The sequence below is a fragment of the Coregonus lavaretus genome (genome assembly GCF_964263955.1).
Source record: "Coregonus lavaretus genome assembly, chromosome: 3".
NCBI lineage: Eukaryota > Metazoa > Chordata > Actinopteri > Salmoniformes > Salmonidae > Coregonus > Coregonus lavaretus.
The window spans coordinates 39,811,380-39,830,518 of record NC_139990.1 but is presented as its reverse complement, the minus strand read 5'-3'; the positions used below and the strand labels follow the sequence as shown (position 1 = coordinate 39,830,518).

The 19,139-nt window shown below is 44.4% G+C and overlaps 1 protein-coding gene across 1 annotated transcript in view; it reads right to left on the bottom strand.

The window, feature by feature from the left end:
• The window catches only part of cdkal1 (CDK5 regulatory subunit associated protein 1-like 1), a 993,836-nt gene that overhangs the window by 810,249 nt on the left and 164,448 nt on the right, over nt 1-19,139 (bottom strand). The window contains exons 5-6 of the mRNA XM_084158515.1: nt 16,746-16,842; nt 1,030-1,078 (exon numbers count right to left, since the gene is read on the bottom strand). Of these exons, the coding sequence (XP_084014641.1) occupies nt 1,030-1,078; nt 16,746-16,842 (146 nt within the window). The remainder of the gene's footprint in view (nt 1-1,029; nt 1,079-16,745; nt 16,843-19,139) is intronic.

Genomic DNA, 19,139 nt, shown 5'->3' with positions numbered 1-19,139 from the left:
AGGACTGTAAGCTTCCATTTAACCCAGGACTGCAAGCTTCCATTTAACTTCCATTTAATCCAGGACTGTAAACTTCCATTTAATCCAGGACTGTAAGCTTCCATTTAACCCAGGACTGTAAACTTCCATTTAACCCAGGACTGTAAACTTCCATTTAACCCAGGACTGTAAACTTCAATTTAACCCAGGAATGTAAGCTTCCATTTAAACCAAGAATGTAAGCTTCCATTTAACTTCCATTTAACCCAGGACTGTAAGCTCAATGCTACACCTGTATTATTTCTGAGAAAGATGTGTTCCTGAATAAGATGGAGTCTAGCCTGGTTCATCTAGTGGTACAGCCAGAGTCTAGCCTGGTTCATCTAGTGGTACAGCCAGAGTCTAGCCTGGTTCATCTAGTGGTACAGTGAAAAGCAAAGCTCCAGACGACATATTCATGAAAAGAGGAAAATTGAAGAAGAAAAAGGTAATGGAGGAAAGGAAGAAATGAAAGTGAGTAAAAGGGCAAGAAGAGAGAAGAGACGGATAACAGCTCCTGTCCAGACATCACACACACAGGCACACACACACACACACACACAGATGGGTGCAGACACACACACGCACACACACATCACACTGTGGCAATTATTATTTATCCCTCTCTTTGTCAGATGCTAAGCCGCTGAGCGTCGGGTAAGGATGAAAACAGAATGAAATAAATCAAGCCCAGGCGTTTTACATTGATGAATGTCTGACATTGGGAAGGGAAATTTGACAATTTATTGCTATCAGAAACAGATAAATGTCCTAGACTGAAGGACGGCTCGTTCTATAGCGGCATGGCTCTGATGTTAATGTTTCTTCAATTGAACTGCTGGTTATTGTAAAGCTTTTCCACAAACAAGGTCAGATAATGCCCACATAAAACACTGTGGTATAAGACTAAAGAGTATAATATAATGAAAACATATATGACATAATAATATGTATGATAAGAAATCCTGTAAACACACAACGGTTATGTGACGGTTTTAGTGTGTGTCTCACCTTTCACAGCCTCGTCCACCACCTCCACCACACGGTCAATCTGCTGAACCTGGAAAACACAGAGGACGGGGTTAGAACACAGAGAGGACAGGGTTAGAACACACACAGAGGACGGGGTTAGAACACACACAGAGGACGGGGTTGGAACACACACAGAGGACGGGGTTAGAACACACACAGAGGACGGGGTTGGAACACACACAGAGGACGGGGTTGGAACACACACAGAAAGGACGGGGTTGGAACACACACAGAAAGGACGGGGTTGGAACACACACAGAGGACGGGGTTGGAACACACACAGAGGACGGGGTTGGAACACACAGAGGACAGGGTTGGAACACACACAGAGGACGGGGTTGGAACACACACAGAGGACAGGGTTGGAACACACACAGAGGACGGGGTTGGAACACACACAGAGGACAGGGTTAGAACACACAGAGAGGACAGGGTTAGAACACACAGAGAGGACGGGGTTAGAACACACAGAGAGGACGGGGTTGGAACACACAGAGGACAGGGTTGGAACACACACAGAGGACAGGGTTGGAAAACACACACAGAGAGAGAGCGAGACAGAGACAGAGAGAACATGGTGGATAAAACACACAAATCTACAATCTACAATCAAATCATATATGTCACAGTGAAATGCTGACTGATGGGTCACAACAATGCAGAGAGAAAAAAATAATGACATAATAGAAAGATAGAGGAATAACACACACACAGTGGCAGATGACGACATAGCCAGGGATATCTCTCTAAGCACGGCAAGCGGTACCGGAGCGCCAAGTCTGGGAACAAAACGCTCCTTAACAGCTTCTACCGCTAAGCCAGAAGACTGCTGACCAGTTCATCAAACGGCCACCCGACTATTTGCATTTACCCTCTTATTTTATTATTATGTTTTGCACTGACTCTCTTGCACAGGCTCGATGTTCACTCACTGGACTCTACCCACACACACTCAGATATACTACACTGACACACACAAACATTGACGCCACACACACACACGTTCATATTCCTTCAAATACGCTGCTGCTACTCTCTGTTTATTATCTATGCATAGTCACTTTAACTCTACCTACACGTACAGTGGGGAGAACAAGTATTTGATACACTGCCGATTTTGCAGGTTTTCCTACTTACAAAGCATGTAGAGGTCTGTAATTTTTATCATAGGTACACTTCAACTGTGAGAGACGGAATCTAAAACAGAAAATCACATTGTATAATTTTTAAGTAATTAATTTGCATTTTATTGCATGACATAAGTATTTGATCACCTACCAACCAGTAAGAATTCCGGCTCTCACAGACCTGTTAGTTTTTCTTTAAGAAGCCCTCCTGTTCTCCACTCATTACCTGTATTAACTGCACCTGTTTGAACTCATTACCTGTATAAAAGACACCTGTCCACACACTCAATCAAACAGACTCCAACCTCTCCACAATGGCCAAGACCAGAGAGCTGTGTAAGGACATCAGGGATAAAAGTGTAGACCTGCACAATGATGGGATGGGCTACAGGACAATAGGCAAGCAGCTTGGTGAGAAGGCAACAACTGTTGGCGCAATTATTAGAAAATGGAAGAAGTTCAAGATGACGGTCAATCACCCTCGGTCTGGGTCTCCATGCAAGATCTCACCTCGTGGGGCATCAATGATCATGAGGAAGGTGAGGGATCAGCCCAGAACTACACGGCAGGACCTGGTCAATGACCTGAAGAGAGCTGGGACCACAGTCTCAAAGAAAACCATAAGTAACACACTACGCCGTCATGGATTAAAATCCTGCAGCGCACACAAGGTCCCCCTGCTCAAGCCAGCGCATGTCCAGGCCCGTCTGAAGTTTGCCAATGACCATCTGGATGATCCAGAGGAGGAATGGGAGAAGGTCATGTGGTCTGATGAGACAAAAATATAGCTTTTTGGTCTAAACTCCACTCGCCGTGTTTGGAGGAAGAAGAAGGATGAGTACAACCCCAAGAACACCATCCCAACCGTGAAGCATGGAGGTGGAAACATCATTCTTTGGGGATGCTTTTCTGCAAAGGGGACAGGACGACTGCACTGTATTGAGGGGAGGATGGATGGGGCCATGTATCGCGAGATCTTGGCCAACAACCTCCTTCCCTCAGTAAGAGCATTGAAGATGGGTCGTGGCTGGGTCTTCCAGCATGACAACGACCCGAAACACACAGCCAGGGCAACTAAGGAGTGGCTCCGTAAGAAGCATCTCAAGGTCCTGGAGTGGCCTAGCCAGTCTCCAGACCTGAACCCAATAGAACATCTTTGGAGGGAGCTGAAAGTCCGTATTGCCCAGCGACAGCCCCGAAACCTGAAGGATCTGGAGAAGGTCTGTATGGAGGAGGAGTGGGCCAAAATCCCTGCTGCAGTGTGTGCAAACCTGGTCAAGACCTACAGGAAACGTATGATCTCTGTAATTGCAAACAAAGGTTTCTGTACCAAATATTAAGTTCTGCTTTTCTGATGTATCAAATACTTATGTCATGCAATAAAATGCAAATGAATTACTTAAAAATCATACAATGTGATTTTCTGGATTTTTACAGACCTCTACATGCTTTGTAAGTAGGAAAACCTGCAAAATCGGCAGTGTATCAAATACTTGTTCTCCCCACTGTATATATTACCCGTACCCCTGCACATTGACTTGGTAGCGGTACTCCTTGTATATAGCCTTGTTATTGTCATTTTATTGCGTTACTATTTATCCTTTAGTTTATTTAGCAAATTGTTCTTACTTTTTTTGTAAACTCTGCATTGTTGGTTAAGGGCTTGTAAGTAAGCATTTCACAGTAAGGTCTACACCTGTTGTATTCGGCACATGTGACAAAGACAATTTGATTTGAAGCTGCCTCTTTTTAAAACAGAGCATATAGAGGCCTATCAGGGGCTTTCTGTTTTATGAATGCGATCCCAGGGTTTTTTCTGCAAAGAAAAGGCTTGGGCGGGTCGCCTAGGTATTTTTTTCTTTTCGAGCTGCCTATGTCCAAACAGTAATAAAAAAATAAATTATGTTACTATGTTTGAGTCACTCAAATAGCATAAGCCATTGCAAAATGTGTAGAATTGCAGGAAATTAGCTTTAAAACTGCACATTTTTCTCTCTGCTTCATTGCAAAATGTGTCGAATTGCAGGAAATTTGCTTTAACTGCACATTTTTCTTTCAGCTTCATTGCAAAATCTGTCAAATTGCAGGAAATTTGCTTTAAAACTGAAACATTTCTCTCAGCCTCATGGCAAAATGTGTAGAATTGTAGGAAATTAGCTATAAAACAGCAAAATAATGTCACTGCAACCAACAAGAGGGCATCAAATTTTCTGTCAGCAACTGCACCATTGGCCATGCCCACCACCAAAGCACCATTTCGATCAAGAAAAAAACCTGGATCCTACACACAGCCCCAACCGAGACAGACAGGATAAACATCAATAGATTTTCAATAACCACTTTGGTCCAACGGCCGTTACTCCTGTGCGTAAATATCCTTCCTAGTACTTCCTATTACAGTCAAGCTGTTACTATGAAGCACAGGCTCATGGTTTGATATAGGAAGCCATATTTCATGTTATGTCTCTGAATCTTACTAAGCACAGAGCTGTGTGGTGTGAGTGTACTGGTAAAGGGATTTTAGGTTTTTCCCTCCATATAACTCCAGATAACTATCTAGTCCATCCAGATAACTCCACATCTAGTCTCTACAGATACAGTTGAAGTCGGAAGTTTACATACACTTAGATTGGAGTAAATAAAACTCGTTTTTCAACCACTCCACAAATTTCTTGTTAACAAACTATAGTTTTGGCAAGTCGGTTAGGACATCTACTTTGTGCATGACACAAGTAATTTTTCCAACAATTGTTTACAGACAGATTATTTCACTTATAATTCACTGTATCACAGTTCCAGTGGGTTACATACACTAAGTTGACTGTGCCTTTAAACAGCATGGAAAATTCCAGAAAATGATGTCATGGCTTTAGAAGCTTCTGATAGGCTAATTGACATCATTTGAGTCAATTGGAGGTGTACCTGTGGATGTATTTCGAGGCCTACCTTCAAACTCAGTGCCTCTTTGCTTGACATCATGGGAAAATCAAAAGTAATCAGCCAAGAACTCAGAAAAAAAATTGTAGACCTCCACAAGTCTGGTTAATTCTTGGGAGCAATTTCCAAATGCCTGAAGGTACCACGTTCATCTGTACAAACAATAGTACAAGTATAAACACCATGGGACCACGCAGCCGTCATACTGCTCAGGAAGGAGACGCGTTCTGTCTCCTAGAGATTAACGTACTTTGGTGCGAAAAGTGCAAATCAATCCCAGAACAACAGCAAAGGACCTTGTGAAGATGCTGGAGGAAACAGGTACAAAAATATCTATATCCACAGTAAAACGAGTCCTATATTGACATAACCTGAAAGGCCGCTCAGAAAGAAAGAAATCACTGCTCCAAAACTGCCATAAAAAAGCCAGACTACAGTTTGCAACTGCACATGGGGACAAAGATCGTACTTTTTGGAGAAATGTCCTCTGGTCTGATGTAACAAAAATAGAACTGTTTGGCCATAATGACCATCCTTATGTTTGGAGGGAAAAGGGGGTCGCTTGCAAGCCGAAGAACACCATCCCAACCATGAAGCACGGGGGTGGCAGCATCATGCTGTGGGTGTGCTTTGCTGCAGGAGTGACTTGTGCACTTCACAAAATAGATGGCATCATGAGGAAGGAAAATTATGTGGATATATTGAAGCAACATCTCAAGACATCAGTCAGGAAGTTAAAGCTTGGTCGCAAATGGGTCTTCCAAATGGACAATGACCCCAAGCATACTTCCAAAGTTGTGGCAAAATGGCTTAAAAACAACAAAGTCAAGGTATTGGAGTGGCCATCACAAAGCCCTGACCTCAATCCTATAGAACATTTGTGGGCAGAACTGAAAAGGCGTGTGCGAGCAACGAGGCCTACAAACCTGACTCAGTTACCCCAGCTCTGTCAGGAGGAATGGGCCAAAATTCACCCAACTTATTGTGGGAAGCTTGTGGAAGGCTACCCGAAACGTTTGACCCAAGTTAAACAATTTAAAGGCAATGCTACCAAATACTAATTGAGTGTATGTAAACTTCTGACCCACTGGGAATGTGATGAAATAAATAAAAGCTGAAATAAATCACTTTCTGTACTATTATTCTGACATTTCACATTCTTAAAATAAAGTGGTGATCCTAACTGACCTAAGACAGGGAATTGTTACTAGGATTAAATGTCAGGAATTGTGAAAAACTGAGTTTAAATGTATTTGGCTAAGGTGTATGTAAACTTCTGACTTCAACTGTAACTCTCTATCCAGTCCCTCCAGATAACCATCTAGTCCCTCTAAATGACTAGTTGATCTGTAACGGTAGATAGGTTATGTCACAGACTATTCAGTCAGAGCTGTTTTCATCAGATATGTCTGAAGGTTTGAGTTTAAAGGTCAAAGGTAAGGCAGGGTTCACCTGAAGGTTAACTCCAGGGGGGTATGTTGTTTCTCTATGTCACCTCCCAGGGTGCCTCCCTCTTCACCCCGACTCTCTCGGTCATGCTCACCGCTAGGCTAACTGACACTGCTAGGCTAACTGACACTGCTAGGCTAACTGACACTGCTAGGCTAACTGACACTGCTAGGCTAACTGACACTGCTAGGCTAACTGACACTGCTAGGCTAACTGACACTGCTAGGCTAACTGACACTGCTAGGCTAACTGACACTGCTAGGCTAACTGACACTGCTAGGCTAAGTAACTGACAGCTCCACAGAAAAAAAGTATGCTTATGCCGGAGGAGTCTGGCTGAGTGACAACACTGTCAAATCCGGACCACATACAGTGCCTTCGGAAAGCAAAGCATTCAGACCCCTTTCCTTTTTCCACATTCTGCTACGTTACAGCCTTACTCTAAAATTGATTAAATAAAACATGTCTCATCAATCTACACAATACCCCATAATGACAAAGCGAAAAACAGGTTTTTAGAATTTGTCCGCAAATTTATAAAAAATACAAAACAGAAATACCTTATTTACATAAGTATTCAGACCCTTTGCTATGAGACTCGAAATTGATCTCAGGTGCATCCTATTTCCATCTATCATACTTGAGATGTTTCTATAACTTGATTGGAGTCCACCTGTGGTAAATTAAATTGATTGGACATGATTTATAAAGGTCCCACAGTTGACAGTGCATGTCTGAGCAAAAACCAAGCCATGAGGTCGAAGGAATTGAGTTTAAAGGTGTCGGGAGACAGGTTAGTAGAGAGAGGAAACTGATAGTCAGGAGACAGGTTAGTAGAGAGAGGAAACTGACTATCCATTTCCTCTCTCTACTAACCTCTCTCCTGACTATCCGTTTCCTCTCTCTACTAACCTGTCTCCTGACTATCCGTTTCCTCTCTCTACTAACCTGTCTCCTGACTATCCATTTCCTCTCTCTACTAACCTCTCTCCTGACTATCCGTTTCCTCTCTCTACTAACATGTCTCCTGACTCGGTTTCCTCTCTCTACTAACCTGTCTCCTGACTATCCGTTACCTCTCTCTACTAACCTGTCTCCCGACTCAGTTTCCCCTCTCTACTAACCGGTCTCCCGACTCAGTTTCCTCTCTCTACTAACCTGTCTCCTGACTCGGTTTCCTCTCTCTACTAACCTGTCTCCTGACTATCCGTTTCCTCTCTCTACTAACCTGTCTCCTGACTATCAGTTTCCTCTCTCTACTAACCTGTCTCTTGACTATCCGTTTCCTCTCTCTACTAACCTGTCTCCTGACTCAGTTTCCTCTCTCTACTAACCGGTCTCCTGACTATCCGTTTCCTCTCTCTACTAACCTGTCTCCTGACTATCTGTTTCCTCTCTCTACTAACCTGTCTCCTGACTATCCGTTTTCTCTCTCTACTAACCTGTCTCCTGACTCAGTTTCCTCTCTCTACTTACCTGTCTCCTGACTATCCGTTTCCTCTCTCTACTAACCTGTCTCCTGACTCGGTTTCCTCTCTCTATTAACCGGTCTCCTGACTATCAGTTTCCTCTCTCTACTAACCTGTCTCCTGACTCAGTTTCCTCTCTCTACTAACCTGTCTCCTGACTATCCATTTCCTCTCTCTACTAACCTCTCTCCTGACTATCCGTTTCCTCTCTCTACTAACCTGTCTCCTGACTATCCGTTTCCTCTCTCTACTAACCTGTCTCCTGACTATCCATTTCCTCTCTCTACTAACCTCTCTCCTGACTATCCGTTTCCTCTCTCTACTAACATGTCTCCTGACTCGGTTTCCTCTCTCTACTAACCTGTCTCCTGACTATCCGTTACCTCTCTCTACTAACCGGTCTCCCGACTCAGTTTCCTCTCTCTACTAACCTGTCTCCTGACTCGGTTTCCTCTCTCTACTAACCTGTCTCCTGACTATCCGTTTCCTCTCTCTACTAACCTGTCTCCTGACTATCAGTTTCCTCTCTCTACTAACCTGTCTCTTGACTATCCGTTTCCTCTCTCTACTAACCTGTCTCCTGACTCAGTTTCCTCTCTCTACTAACCTGTCTCCTGACTCAGTTTCCTCTCTCTACTAACCTGTCTCCTGACTCAGTTTCCTCTCTCTACTTACCTGTCTCCTGACTATCCGTTTCCTCTCTCTACTAACCTGTCTCCTGACTATCCGTTTCCTCTCTCTACTAACCTGTCTCCTGACTCAGTTTCCTCTCTCTACTAACCTGTCTCCTGACTATCTGTTTCCTCTCTCTACTAACCTCTCTCCTGACTATCCGTTTCCTCTCTCTACTAACATGTCTCCTGACTCGGTTTCCTCTCTCTACTAACCTGTCTCCTGACTATCAGTTTCCTCTCTCTACTAACCGGTCTCCTGACTATCAGTTTCCTCTCTCTACTAACCTGTCTCCTGACTATCAGTTTCCTCTCTCTACTAACCTGTCTCCTGACTATCAGTTTCCTCTCTCTACTAACCTGTCTCCCGACTCAGTTTCCTCTCTCTACTAACCTGTCTCCCGACTCAGTTTCCTCTCTCTACTTACCTGTCTCCTGACTATCCGTTTCCTCTCTCTACTAACCTCTCTCCTGACTATCCGTTTCCTCTCTCTACTAACATGTCTCCTGACTCGGTTTCCTCTCTCTACTAACCTGTCTCCTGACTATCAGTTTCCTCTCTCTACTAACCGGTCTCCTGACTATCAGTTTCCTCTCTCTACTAACCTGTCTCCTGACTATCAGTTTCCTCTCTCTACTAACCTGTCTCCCGACTCAGTTTCCTCTCTCTACTAACCTGTCTCCCGACTCAGTTTCCTCTCTCTACTTACCTGTCTCCTGACTATCCGTTTCCTCTCTCTACTAACCTGTCTCCCGACTCAGTTTCCTCTCTCTACTAACCGGTCTCCCGACTCAGTTTCCTCTCTCTACTAACCTGTCTCCTGACTATCCGTTTCCTCTCTCTACTAACCTGTCTCCTGACTCGGTTTCCTCTCTCTATTAACCGGTCTCCTGACTATCAGTTTCCTCTCTCTACTAACCTGTCTCCTGAGTCAGTTTCCTCTCTCTACTAACCGGTCTCCTGACTATCCGTTTCCTCTCTCTACTAACCTGTCTCCTGACTCAGTTTCCTCTCTCTACTTACCTGTCTCCTGACTATCCGTTTCCTCTCTCTACTAACCTGTCTCCTGACTATCCGTTTCCTCTCTCTACTAACCTGTCTCCTGACTATCCGTTTCCTCTCTCTACTAACCTGTCTCCTGACTCAGTTTCCTCTCTCTACTAACCTGTCTCCTGACTATCCGTTTCCTCTCTCTACTAACCTGTCTCCTGACTATCAGTTTCCTCTCTCTACTAACCTGTCTCCTGACTATCAGTTTCCTCTCTCTACTAACCTGTCTCCTGACTATCAGTTTCCTCTCTCTACTAACCGGTCTCCTGACTCTGTTTCCTCTGACACTTCCTACTGTCCTGTCATAAAATAATGAAGTACATAAGGAGATCAAAGCTCCCGTTCTCCTTTACATTAACAGACAATGCTTACCCTGTATTTTACACTCCAACTAGGGAGCCACAACCAAACAGCGATTTGAAACATTCCATTTGAATAACTGCAGGGTAAACCCAGCTTCTCATTCTATGCACATGCACACACCTCATTTAGACACTGTTGGCCTTGCCAAGCGCTGTATTACATTTAACTCCTAACTGCAGGAAACGCCATCAACCCCAAATCACATTAAATAAAACAACAGCGTAAAAACACTGTGTCTGAAACAGTAAAACAGAAACACAATGTGACACAGAGCTAAAACGACATCCAACAACAAATCACAGCTCTGTGGTGATTCAATCTTCTATTGATAAACAGGAGAATCAAGGGTATGGACTGAAAACGACGCAGCGAAAGAGAGAGAGAAGCTTTTACGCAGCCCTATTTCCTGGTCCGTTTTGTTCCCTTTCCACCCTCCGTTTCCCCCTCTCCTCTCCTCTGCTGTGTTATTTCTGCATGAGCCAATCTAACCATTCATTTTTATCTCATCCGTTTTTCCTCTCCCGTGGTTTCCCCTTCTCCTCTGTGTTATTTCTGCCTGGGGAACCAGAGATTGTAAAATCTGATCTATTAAAGGAAATGTGCATCAACTGTGCCCTGCTGCAACCCACAGTTAAATAGTTGGGGCTAGCAGGCCTCCACTCCCGTCCAGGGCCCAACCCCAGGCCTCGCCGGGCCTGGAGCCCCATTACCCATCCCCGTCCCTGGGCCGAGTGCAGCAGGGCAGTGGGTACCGCCTGGAGGACGGGATAAACAAGCGCTACCCCCCCCCCCCCCATCCCCTATCCCAAATGACACCCTATTCCCTTTATAGAACAATAACAGACCCTAGAACAATAGGGAACAGGGTGGCATTTGGGACACAACCAAGGCCTCTCCCGTCTGGCAGCAGTTATATGCATGATAAGCATGGAAAATAAAAATCTATTTGGTCCTAATGGGACAGCAATCTGTGTCCACTCTGAGCAGCGGGAGAGAGGCAGAAGGGGCTGAGACCAGCAGAGAGAGGGGGGAGGGAGAGAGAGGGGAGGGAGGGAGAGTGTGTGTGTGTGTGTAGGCCGAGCCCATCGGAGCAGGATGCACTGCTACCCTTTGGGTGGCTCCACTTTAAAACCTGCTGTACTGCTATACAGGCCAAAGGACATAGAAACCACCACATTACTCCCAGTGGAGCTGAGTGGAAACAATGAGATGAGGGAGAGGGGATTTCTTTCAACTGTTTAGCAAAACATACTTTTAGGACCATGGGACGTGCAATGGGCACGTCTGACAAATGTATTGATAAGTATAATAATGTAAATGTAGATTGTAGATTTAGTACATAAATGCGGGAAATGATAACATTAGTGTCCATTTAAAGAGATGAAACTCAGATCATCCATTTGGTTTTCCTCATAAAGCCACATCTGTTTAGGGACCTGGGAGGGATCGATGGATAGTGCCACCTTTGATCTAGAAAGCAGGAACCCCCCCCCCAGTCCTTCCCTCCCAAACCCCCTACTCTCTCATTACTATAAGCTAGCTACCATGCTGGGGTCAGGGCAAATTGTCTCTGCCTGTGACTGTGTGAGGTGTGCGTCCGCGGGCAGTCCATCCATACGTGTGTGGACTAGAGAGAGCAGAGGAGCGGGTACAGCTCAGTGACAGCAGGGGGCAGCTGCCATTTGGACCCTCCAGTGCTCCTGCGGCCGACACGCTGTGCCAGGAGATGAGAAACTAACAGGTAGCGCTAACCCCAATACAGTGAGGGAAAAAGTATTTGATCCCCTGTTGATTTTGTATGTTTGCCCACTGACAAAGATATGATCAGTCTATCATTTTAATGGTAGGTTTATTTGAACAGTGAGAGACAGAATAACAACAAAAAAATCCAGAAAAACGCATGTCAAAAATGTTATAAATTGATTTGCATTTTAATGAGGGAAATAAGTATTTGACCCCTCTGCAAAACATGACTTAGTATTTGGTGGCAAAACCCTTGTTGGCAATCACAGAGGTCAGACGTTTCTTGTAGTTGGCCACCAGGTTTGCACACATCTCAGGAGGGATTTTGTCCCACTTCTCTTTGCAGATCTTCTCCAAGTCATTAAGGTTTCGAGGCTGACGTTTGTCAACTCGAACCATCAGCTCCCTCCACAGATTTTCTATGGGATTAAGGTCTGGAGACTGGCTAGGCCACTCCAGGACCTTAATGTGCTTCTTCTTGAGCCACTCCTTTGTTGCCTTGGCCGTGTGTTTTGGGTTATTGTCATGCTGGAATACCCATCCACGACCCATTTCCAATGCCCTGGCTGAGGGAAGGAGGATCTCACCCAAGATTTGACGGTACATGGCCCCGTCCATCGTCCCTTTGATGCGGTGAGGTTCATCAGAAAAACACCCCCAAAGCATAATGTTTCCACCGCAGCATTCCTCCTCCTCCAAACACAGCGAGTTGAGTTGATGCCAAAGAGCTCGATTTTGGTCTCATCTGACCACAACACATTCACCCAGTTCTCCTCTGAATCATTCAGACAGGCCTGTATATGTGCTTTCTTGAGCAGGGGGACCTTGCTGGCGCTGCAGGATTTCAGTCCTTCACGGCGTAGTGTGTTACCAATAGTTTTCTTGGTGACTATGGTCCCAGCTGCCTTGAGATCATTGACAAGATCCTCCCGTGGAGTTATGGGCTGATTCCTCACCGTTCTCATGATTATTGCAACTCCACGAGGTGAGATCTTGCATGGAGCCCCAGGTGGAGGGAGTTCAGTTCTTTTGTGTTTCTTCCATTTGCGAATAATCGCACCAACTGTTGTCACCTTCTCACCAAGCTGCTTGGCGATGGTCTTGTAGCCCATTCCAGCCTTGTTTAGGTCTACAATCTTGTCCCTGACATCCTTGGAGAGCTCTTTGGTCTTGGCCATGGTGGAGAGTTTGGAATCTGATTGATTGATTGCTTCTGTGGACAGGTGTCTTTTATACAGGTAACAAGCTGAGATTAGGAGCACTCCCTTTAAGAGTGTGCTCCTAATCTCAGCTCGTTACCTGTATAAAAGACACCTGGGAGCCAGAAATCTTTCTGATTGAGAGGGGGTCAAATACATTAAAATGCTAATCAATTTATAACATTTTTGACATGTGTTTTTCTGGATTTTTTTGTTGTTATTCTGTCTCTCACTGTTCAAATAAACCTACCATAAAAATTATAGACTGATCATTTCTTTGTCAGTGGGCAAACGTACAAAATTAGCAGGGGATCAAATACTTTTTTCCCTCACCGTACCTCTCATCCCGCATAAAGATGAACCGCTAGCATTACGCTAACACCTGGGGTTGTAAAATTCCGGTACATTTTATAAAATTCCCAAGTTTTCCAGAAATTTGGATTTCCTGCTTATTCCCTTGTGATTCCGGGAATCTTCCATCCATAATTTCTGAAAAACCTGGAACAAAAATACCTGAATTTTGCAACCCTACTAACACCTCTGTCTCTCATCCCTCATAGAGATTAACAGCTAGTGGTAACCCCTCTCACAGTCTCTGATCCCCCATTAGAGATGAACACCTAGCGCTAAGGCTAACCCCTCTCACTGACTCTCATCCCCCATAAAGATGAACACCTAGCGCTAAGGCTAACCCCTCTCACTGACTCTCATCCCCCATAAAGATGAACACCTAGCGCTAAGGCTAACCCCTCTCACTGACTCTCATCCCCCATAAAGATGAACAGCTAGCGCTAAGGCTAACCCCTCTCACTGACTCTCATCCCCCATAAAGATGAACAGCTAGCGCTAAGGCTAACCCCTCTCACTGACTCTCATCCCCCATAAAGATGAACAGCTAGCGCTAAGGCTAACCCCTCTCACTGACTCTCATCCCCCATAAAGATGAACAGCTAGCGCTAAGGCTAACCCCTCTCACTGACTCTCATCCCCCATAAAGATGAACAGCTAGCGCTAAGGCTAACCCCTCTCACTGACTCTCATCCCCCATAAAGATGAACACCTAGCGCTAAGGCTAACCCCTCTCACTGACTCTCATCCCCCATAAAGATGAACAGCTAGCGCTAAGGCTAACCCCTCTCACTGACTCTCATCCCCCATAAAGATGAACAGCTAGCGCTAAGGCTAACCCCTCTCACTGACTCTCATCCCCCATAAAGATGAACAGCTAGCGCTAAGGCTAACCCCTCTCACTGACTCTCATCCCCCATAAAGATGAACAGCTAGCGCTAAGGCTAACCCCTCTCACTGACTCTCATCCCCCATAAAGATGAACAGCTAGCGCTAAGGCTAACCCCTCTCACTGACTCTCATCCCCCATAAAGATGAACAGCTAGCGCTAAGGCTAACCCCTCTCACTGACTCTCATCCCCCATAAAGATGAACAGCTAGCGCTAAGGCTAACCCCTCTCACTGACTCTCATCCCCCATAAAGATGAACAGCTAGCGCTAAGGCTAACCCCTCTCACTGACTCTCATCCCCCATAAAGATGAACAGCTAGCACTAACGCTAACCCCGCTCACTGCGTCTCTCATCCACTGCTGCCTTGCCGCCCGCTATGATCAATAGTCTTTTCAGGAAGACTGTACTTAACAGTCTGCAGACCTCTTTTAACTTAATTTAAAAGCAGAGAAAGCAAAGAGTAGAGAGGAGAGAGAGAAGGCCCGCTGGGCCAGAGTTTCTTTAGAAGCTGCTGCTCTCCTCTATCGCTGCCCCGTCGCTCAGTGATCGCTAGCTCTGCTGATATGACATTTATCTTTAATTTCTCTCAGTAGTAAAGCACACCTGGGTGGATAAACCGAAAGAGAGAGAGAGAGAGAGAGAGAGAGAGAGAGAGAGAGAGAGAGAGAGAGAGAGACTAGGCACTAGGATCTATTTCTGCTGTCGGTGGGTAGAAAGACTTAAGAGGAAAATACTTTATGGAGTCCAGGGAAGGTTTTCGATTTGAAATGGAAGAGACAAGAGAACTCCTGGTGGTTTTCTGAGGGCCGGTCGAAACCATGGGGATCAAATGCCTTCATGGGATAGAAGTCTAAGTACAATTGTTTGAGTGTTGCATTAGGGGCCTAGGCAACGGCAGGGAGAAGCAGATCGCAGCATAGGCCTATCTAGTAGAACCGTTTGAGTTCTGCAGTAGGGAAAATAAAGGCAGTGAGGTAGAGGCAGAAAACAGCCTAGCGTGTCTATCTGAGGATCTCATGCTCATTAACTGTAGTTGTATTTTATGTTTAGGGAAATGACTGACTGAACTGAATCCACTCAGTGAGGGTTGTTGTGGGTAAATCTAAGATATGTAAGCCTTGTTTGTCATTGTATCAAGGGCTTAAGTGAAATTGCATCAGATAAACAACAGAGTCGAAACAAACATTGAAATCACATTAAATATTCCCCCAGAGACCAATGCCAACAATATAAATATTCCAAACATAATCGAGCCTTTCAAAAGAGCAAAGTTATCTTTTCATCAAGCGTCCATTTTAAAGGGCTACTCCCTGAATTCTCAGAATCATGAACTTTGATGGATTATGTCTGCTTGTATGACTCTTTCAAATGAAATCAATACGTGGATATTATCACTAAGGTCATTTCTATACTCACTATTGTGCCTGGCTGTATGTCCCCTTAATAAACATCAATGTCCCGTGTTATGTTAAACACCCTATATCATGAATAATGCATTTAAATTCAATATACAATCCCATTCATGTCAACTCCCAGGTTTAAAGAAAACAGCTGGTGAATTCTTTGCTGTGGGACTTTCGATGTGTGTAGATTACATTACACATTGATTATTCTATTTTCCATGTAGCCTTAAGTGTGTCCCCCAAATGGCACCCTACTCCCTATATAGTGCACTACTTTTGACCAGAGCCCTATGTGCCCTGGTCAAAAGTCATGCACTGTATAGGGAATAGGGTGCTATTTGGGAAGCAACCTTAGTTATCCTTGAAAGTTCCATAACCTCAGGAATGTCAACTTCGTTGGTGGATTTCTAGAATATGTAAAACAAACTGGAACATTTGCATAAGATGACTGGTGTAACTGAAAGAAGGCGTGGTCTAGTTAACTGCCATCCAGCACCTGTTCCATCTCAGTCACTTATTATTAGTCAACAGACCTTATTGCTTGCCTGCGTGCCTGACTGACTGTAGTCCAACCAATATCAATATGAGAAAGACTCTTAGGAACACAGAAGCAGTCACACCTAACAAACTGACTCACTTCTTCAAATATTAAGACCTTGTTAGGTCATGTTTATAAATCACTCATAGTAGAAAACACGGTTGGCAGAGTAAATACTGGAGTAGACAGTAGATGTTAAAGGACATTCAGTAACAGACCTTAGAGCAATAACAGACCTTAGAGGTCTTTCAGTCAGCTGTCTAGAGCAGAATTGGTATCCATTCCATTTCAACTCGTCAGTTGAATTGGAAATGAATCAATTTCCTAATAGGGATGCAACTCAATTCCTGAATCGACTGGAATTGAGCCCAACTGTGGTCTATAGTCTAATGTGGAGTCCAACGATGTAGGACAGAACTTCTGTTTTGCCATCAAAACACCCTCCACCACACATACATACCACAAGGGAGAGATGGCAACACAGGGAGGAGAGGAGGAGACTTACCCCGATGATGCTGAGTCCTTTAAGGTAGTCCATCCTGGGCTGGGCCTGGGGAACACATCCAGCTACCACCACCTTCTTATCCTGCTCCTGGGCCTTCCTGACAGAAACACAGACACGGCAGGGTTAACACAGGGAGGGCCAACGGTGGCTAGGAAGGTCAGACTATTTTTTTTGCAGTTTTCTTTAGCACAGTAAATGCACAAAATGCTTTCCAAGGGAGCTAATAGGGACAGATGAAATCAAAACCTTGACAATTTGCTGTATTTCAGTACCACAGCATATCATGTAGTTAAATTATTTCCTGAACTGATTGACTGTCCAACATGTTGTGTTGTGCTTCAGCATGCCAGGGAAAAAGCTGTACAGGGAAAAATGTTCCATAGAACCATAGATGGTTCCATAGATGGTGCCATAGATGCTGCCATAGATGGTGATATAGTTGCTGCCATAGATGGTGATATAGTTGCTGCCTTTGATGGTGATATAGTTGCTGCCATAGATGGTTCCATAGATGGTAAGCAGAATGGACAGATGCTGAAGTGCTTGTGGCTAAACTTCAATATAAACTCAGTTACATATCTGTAAAGTCATCACCAATAGAGTGAGTGGTCTGGGATAGAGAGAGTCGAGACGGATGAGACGGACAGTGACAGTGTACATCTCTTTCAAACTGGCAGCAGCCTTGGAAGGCCTTGGAGGCTTGGAAAAACAAGGTTATTTCTGCAGCCTGTCTAACAGTGGAAGGGAAATGTCCATTCTTCAACATCATTTTTTTATTTATTTAACCTTTATTTAACAGGGAAGAAATATTGAGACCTAGGTCTCTTTTTCAAATGCTCCCTGTATAAGACAACATAAATATACACAAAAAAATAGTAATATATACAGTGGGGGAAAAAAGTCTTTAGTCAGCCACCAATTGTGCATGTTCTCCCACTTAAAAAGATGAGAGAGGCCTGTAATTTTCATCATAGGTACACGTCAACTATGACAGACAAATTGAGGGAAAAAAATCCAGAAAATCACATTGTAGGATTTTTTATGAATTTATTTGCAAATTATGGTGGAAAATAAGTATTTGGTCACCTACAAACAAGCAAGATTTCTGGCTCTCACAGACCTGTAACTTCTTCTTTAAGAGGCTCCTCTGTCCTCCACTCGTTACCTGTATTAATGGCACCTGTTTGAACTTGTTATCAGTATAAAAGACACCTGTCCACAACCTCAAACAGTCACACTCCAAACTCCACTATGGCCAAGACCAAAGAGCTGTCAAAGGACACCAGAAACAAAATTGTAGACCTGCACCAGCCTGGGAAGACTGAATCTGCAATAGGTAAGCAGCTTGGTTTGAAGAAATCAACTGTGGGAGCAATTATTAGGAAATGGAAGACATACAAGACCACTGATAATCTCCCTCGATCTGGGGCTCCACGCAAGATCTCACCCCGTGGGGTCAAAATGATCACAAGAACGGTGAGCAAAAATCCCAGAACCACACGGGGGGACCTAGTGAATGACCTGCAGAGAGCTAGGACCAAAGTAACAAAGCCTACCATCAGTAACACACTACGCCGCCAGGGACTCAAATCCTGCAGTGCCAGACGTGTCCCCCTGCTTAAGCCAGTACATGTCCAGGCCCGTCTGAAGTTTGCTAGAGTGCATTTGGATGATCCAGAAGAGGATTGGGAGAATGTCATATGGTCAGATGAAACCAAAATATAACTTTTTGGTAAAAACTCAACTCGTCGTGTTTGGAGGACAAAGAATGCTGAGTTGCATCCAAAGAACACCATACCTACTGTGAAGCATGGGGGTGGAAACATCATGCGGGTGGAAACATCATGCTTTGGGGCTGTTTTTCTGCAAAGGGACCAGGACGACTGATCCGTGTAAAGGAAAGAATGAATGGGGCTATGTATCGTGAGATGTTGAGTGAAAACCTCCTTCCATCAGCAAGGGCATTGAAGATGAAACGTGGCTGGGTCTTTCAGCATGACAATGATCCCAAACACACCGCCCGGGCAACGAAGGAGTGGCTTCGTAAGAAGCATTTTAAGGTCCTGGAGTGGCCTAGCCAGTCTCCAGATCTCAACCCCATAGAAAATCTTTGGAGGGAGTTGAAAGTCCGTGTTGCCCAGCGACAGCCCCAAAACATCACTGCTCTAGAGGAGATCTGCATGGAGGAATGGGCCAAAATACCAGCAACAGTGTGTGAAAACCTTGTGAAGACTTACAGAAAACATTTGACCTGTGTCATTGCCAACAAAGGGTATATAACAAAGTATTGAGAAACTTTTGTTATTGACCAAATACTTATTTTCCACCATAATTTGCAAATAAATTCATAAAAAATCCTACAATGTGATTTTCCGGATTTTTTTCCCCTCATTT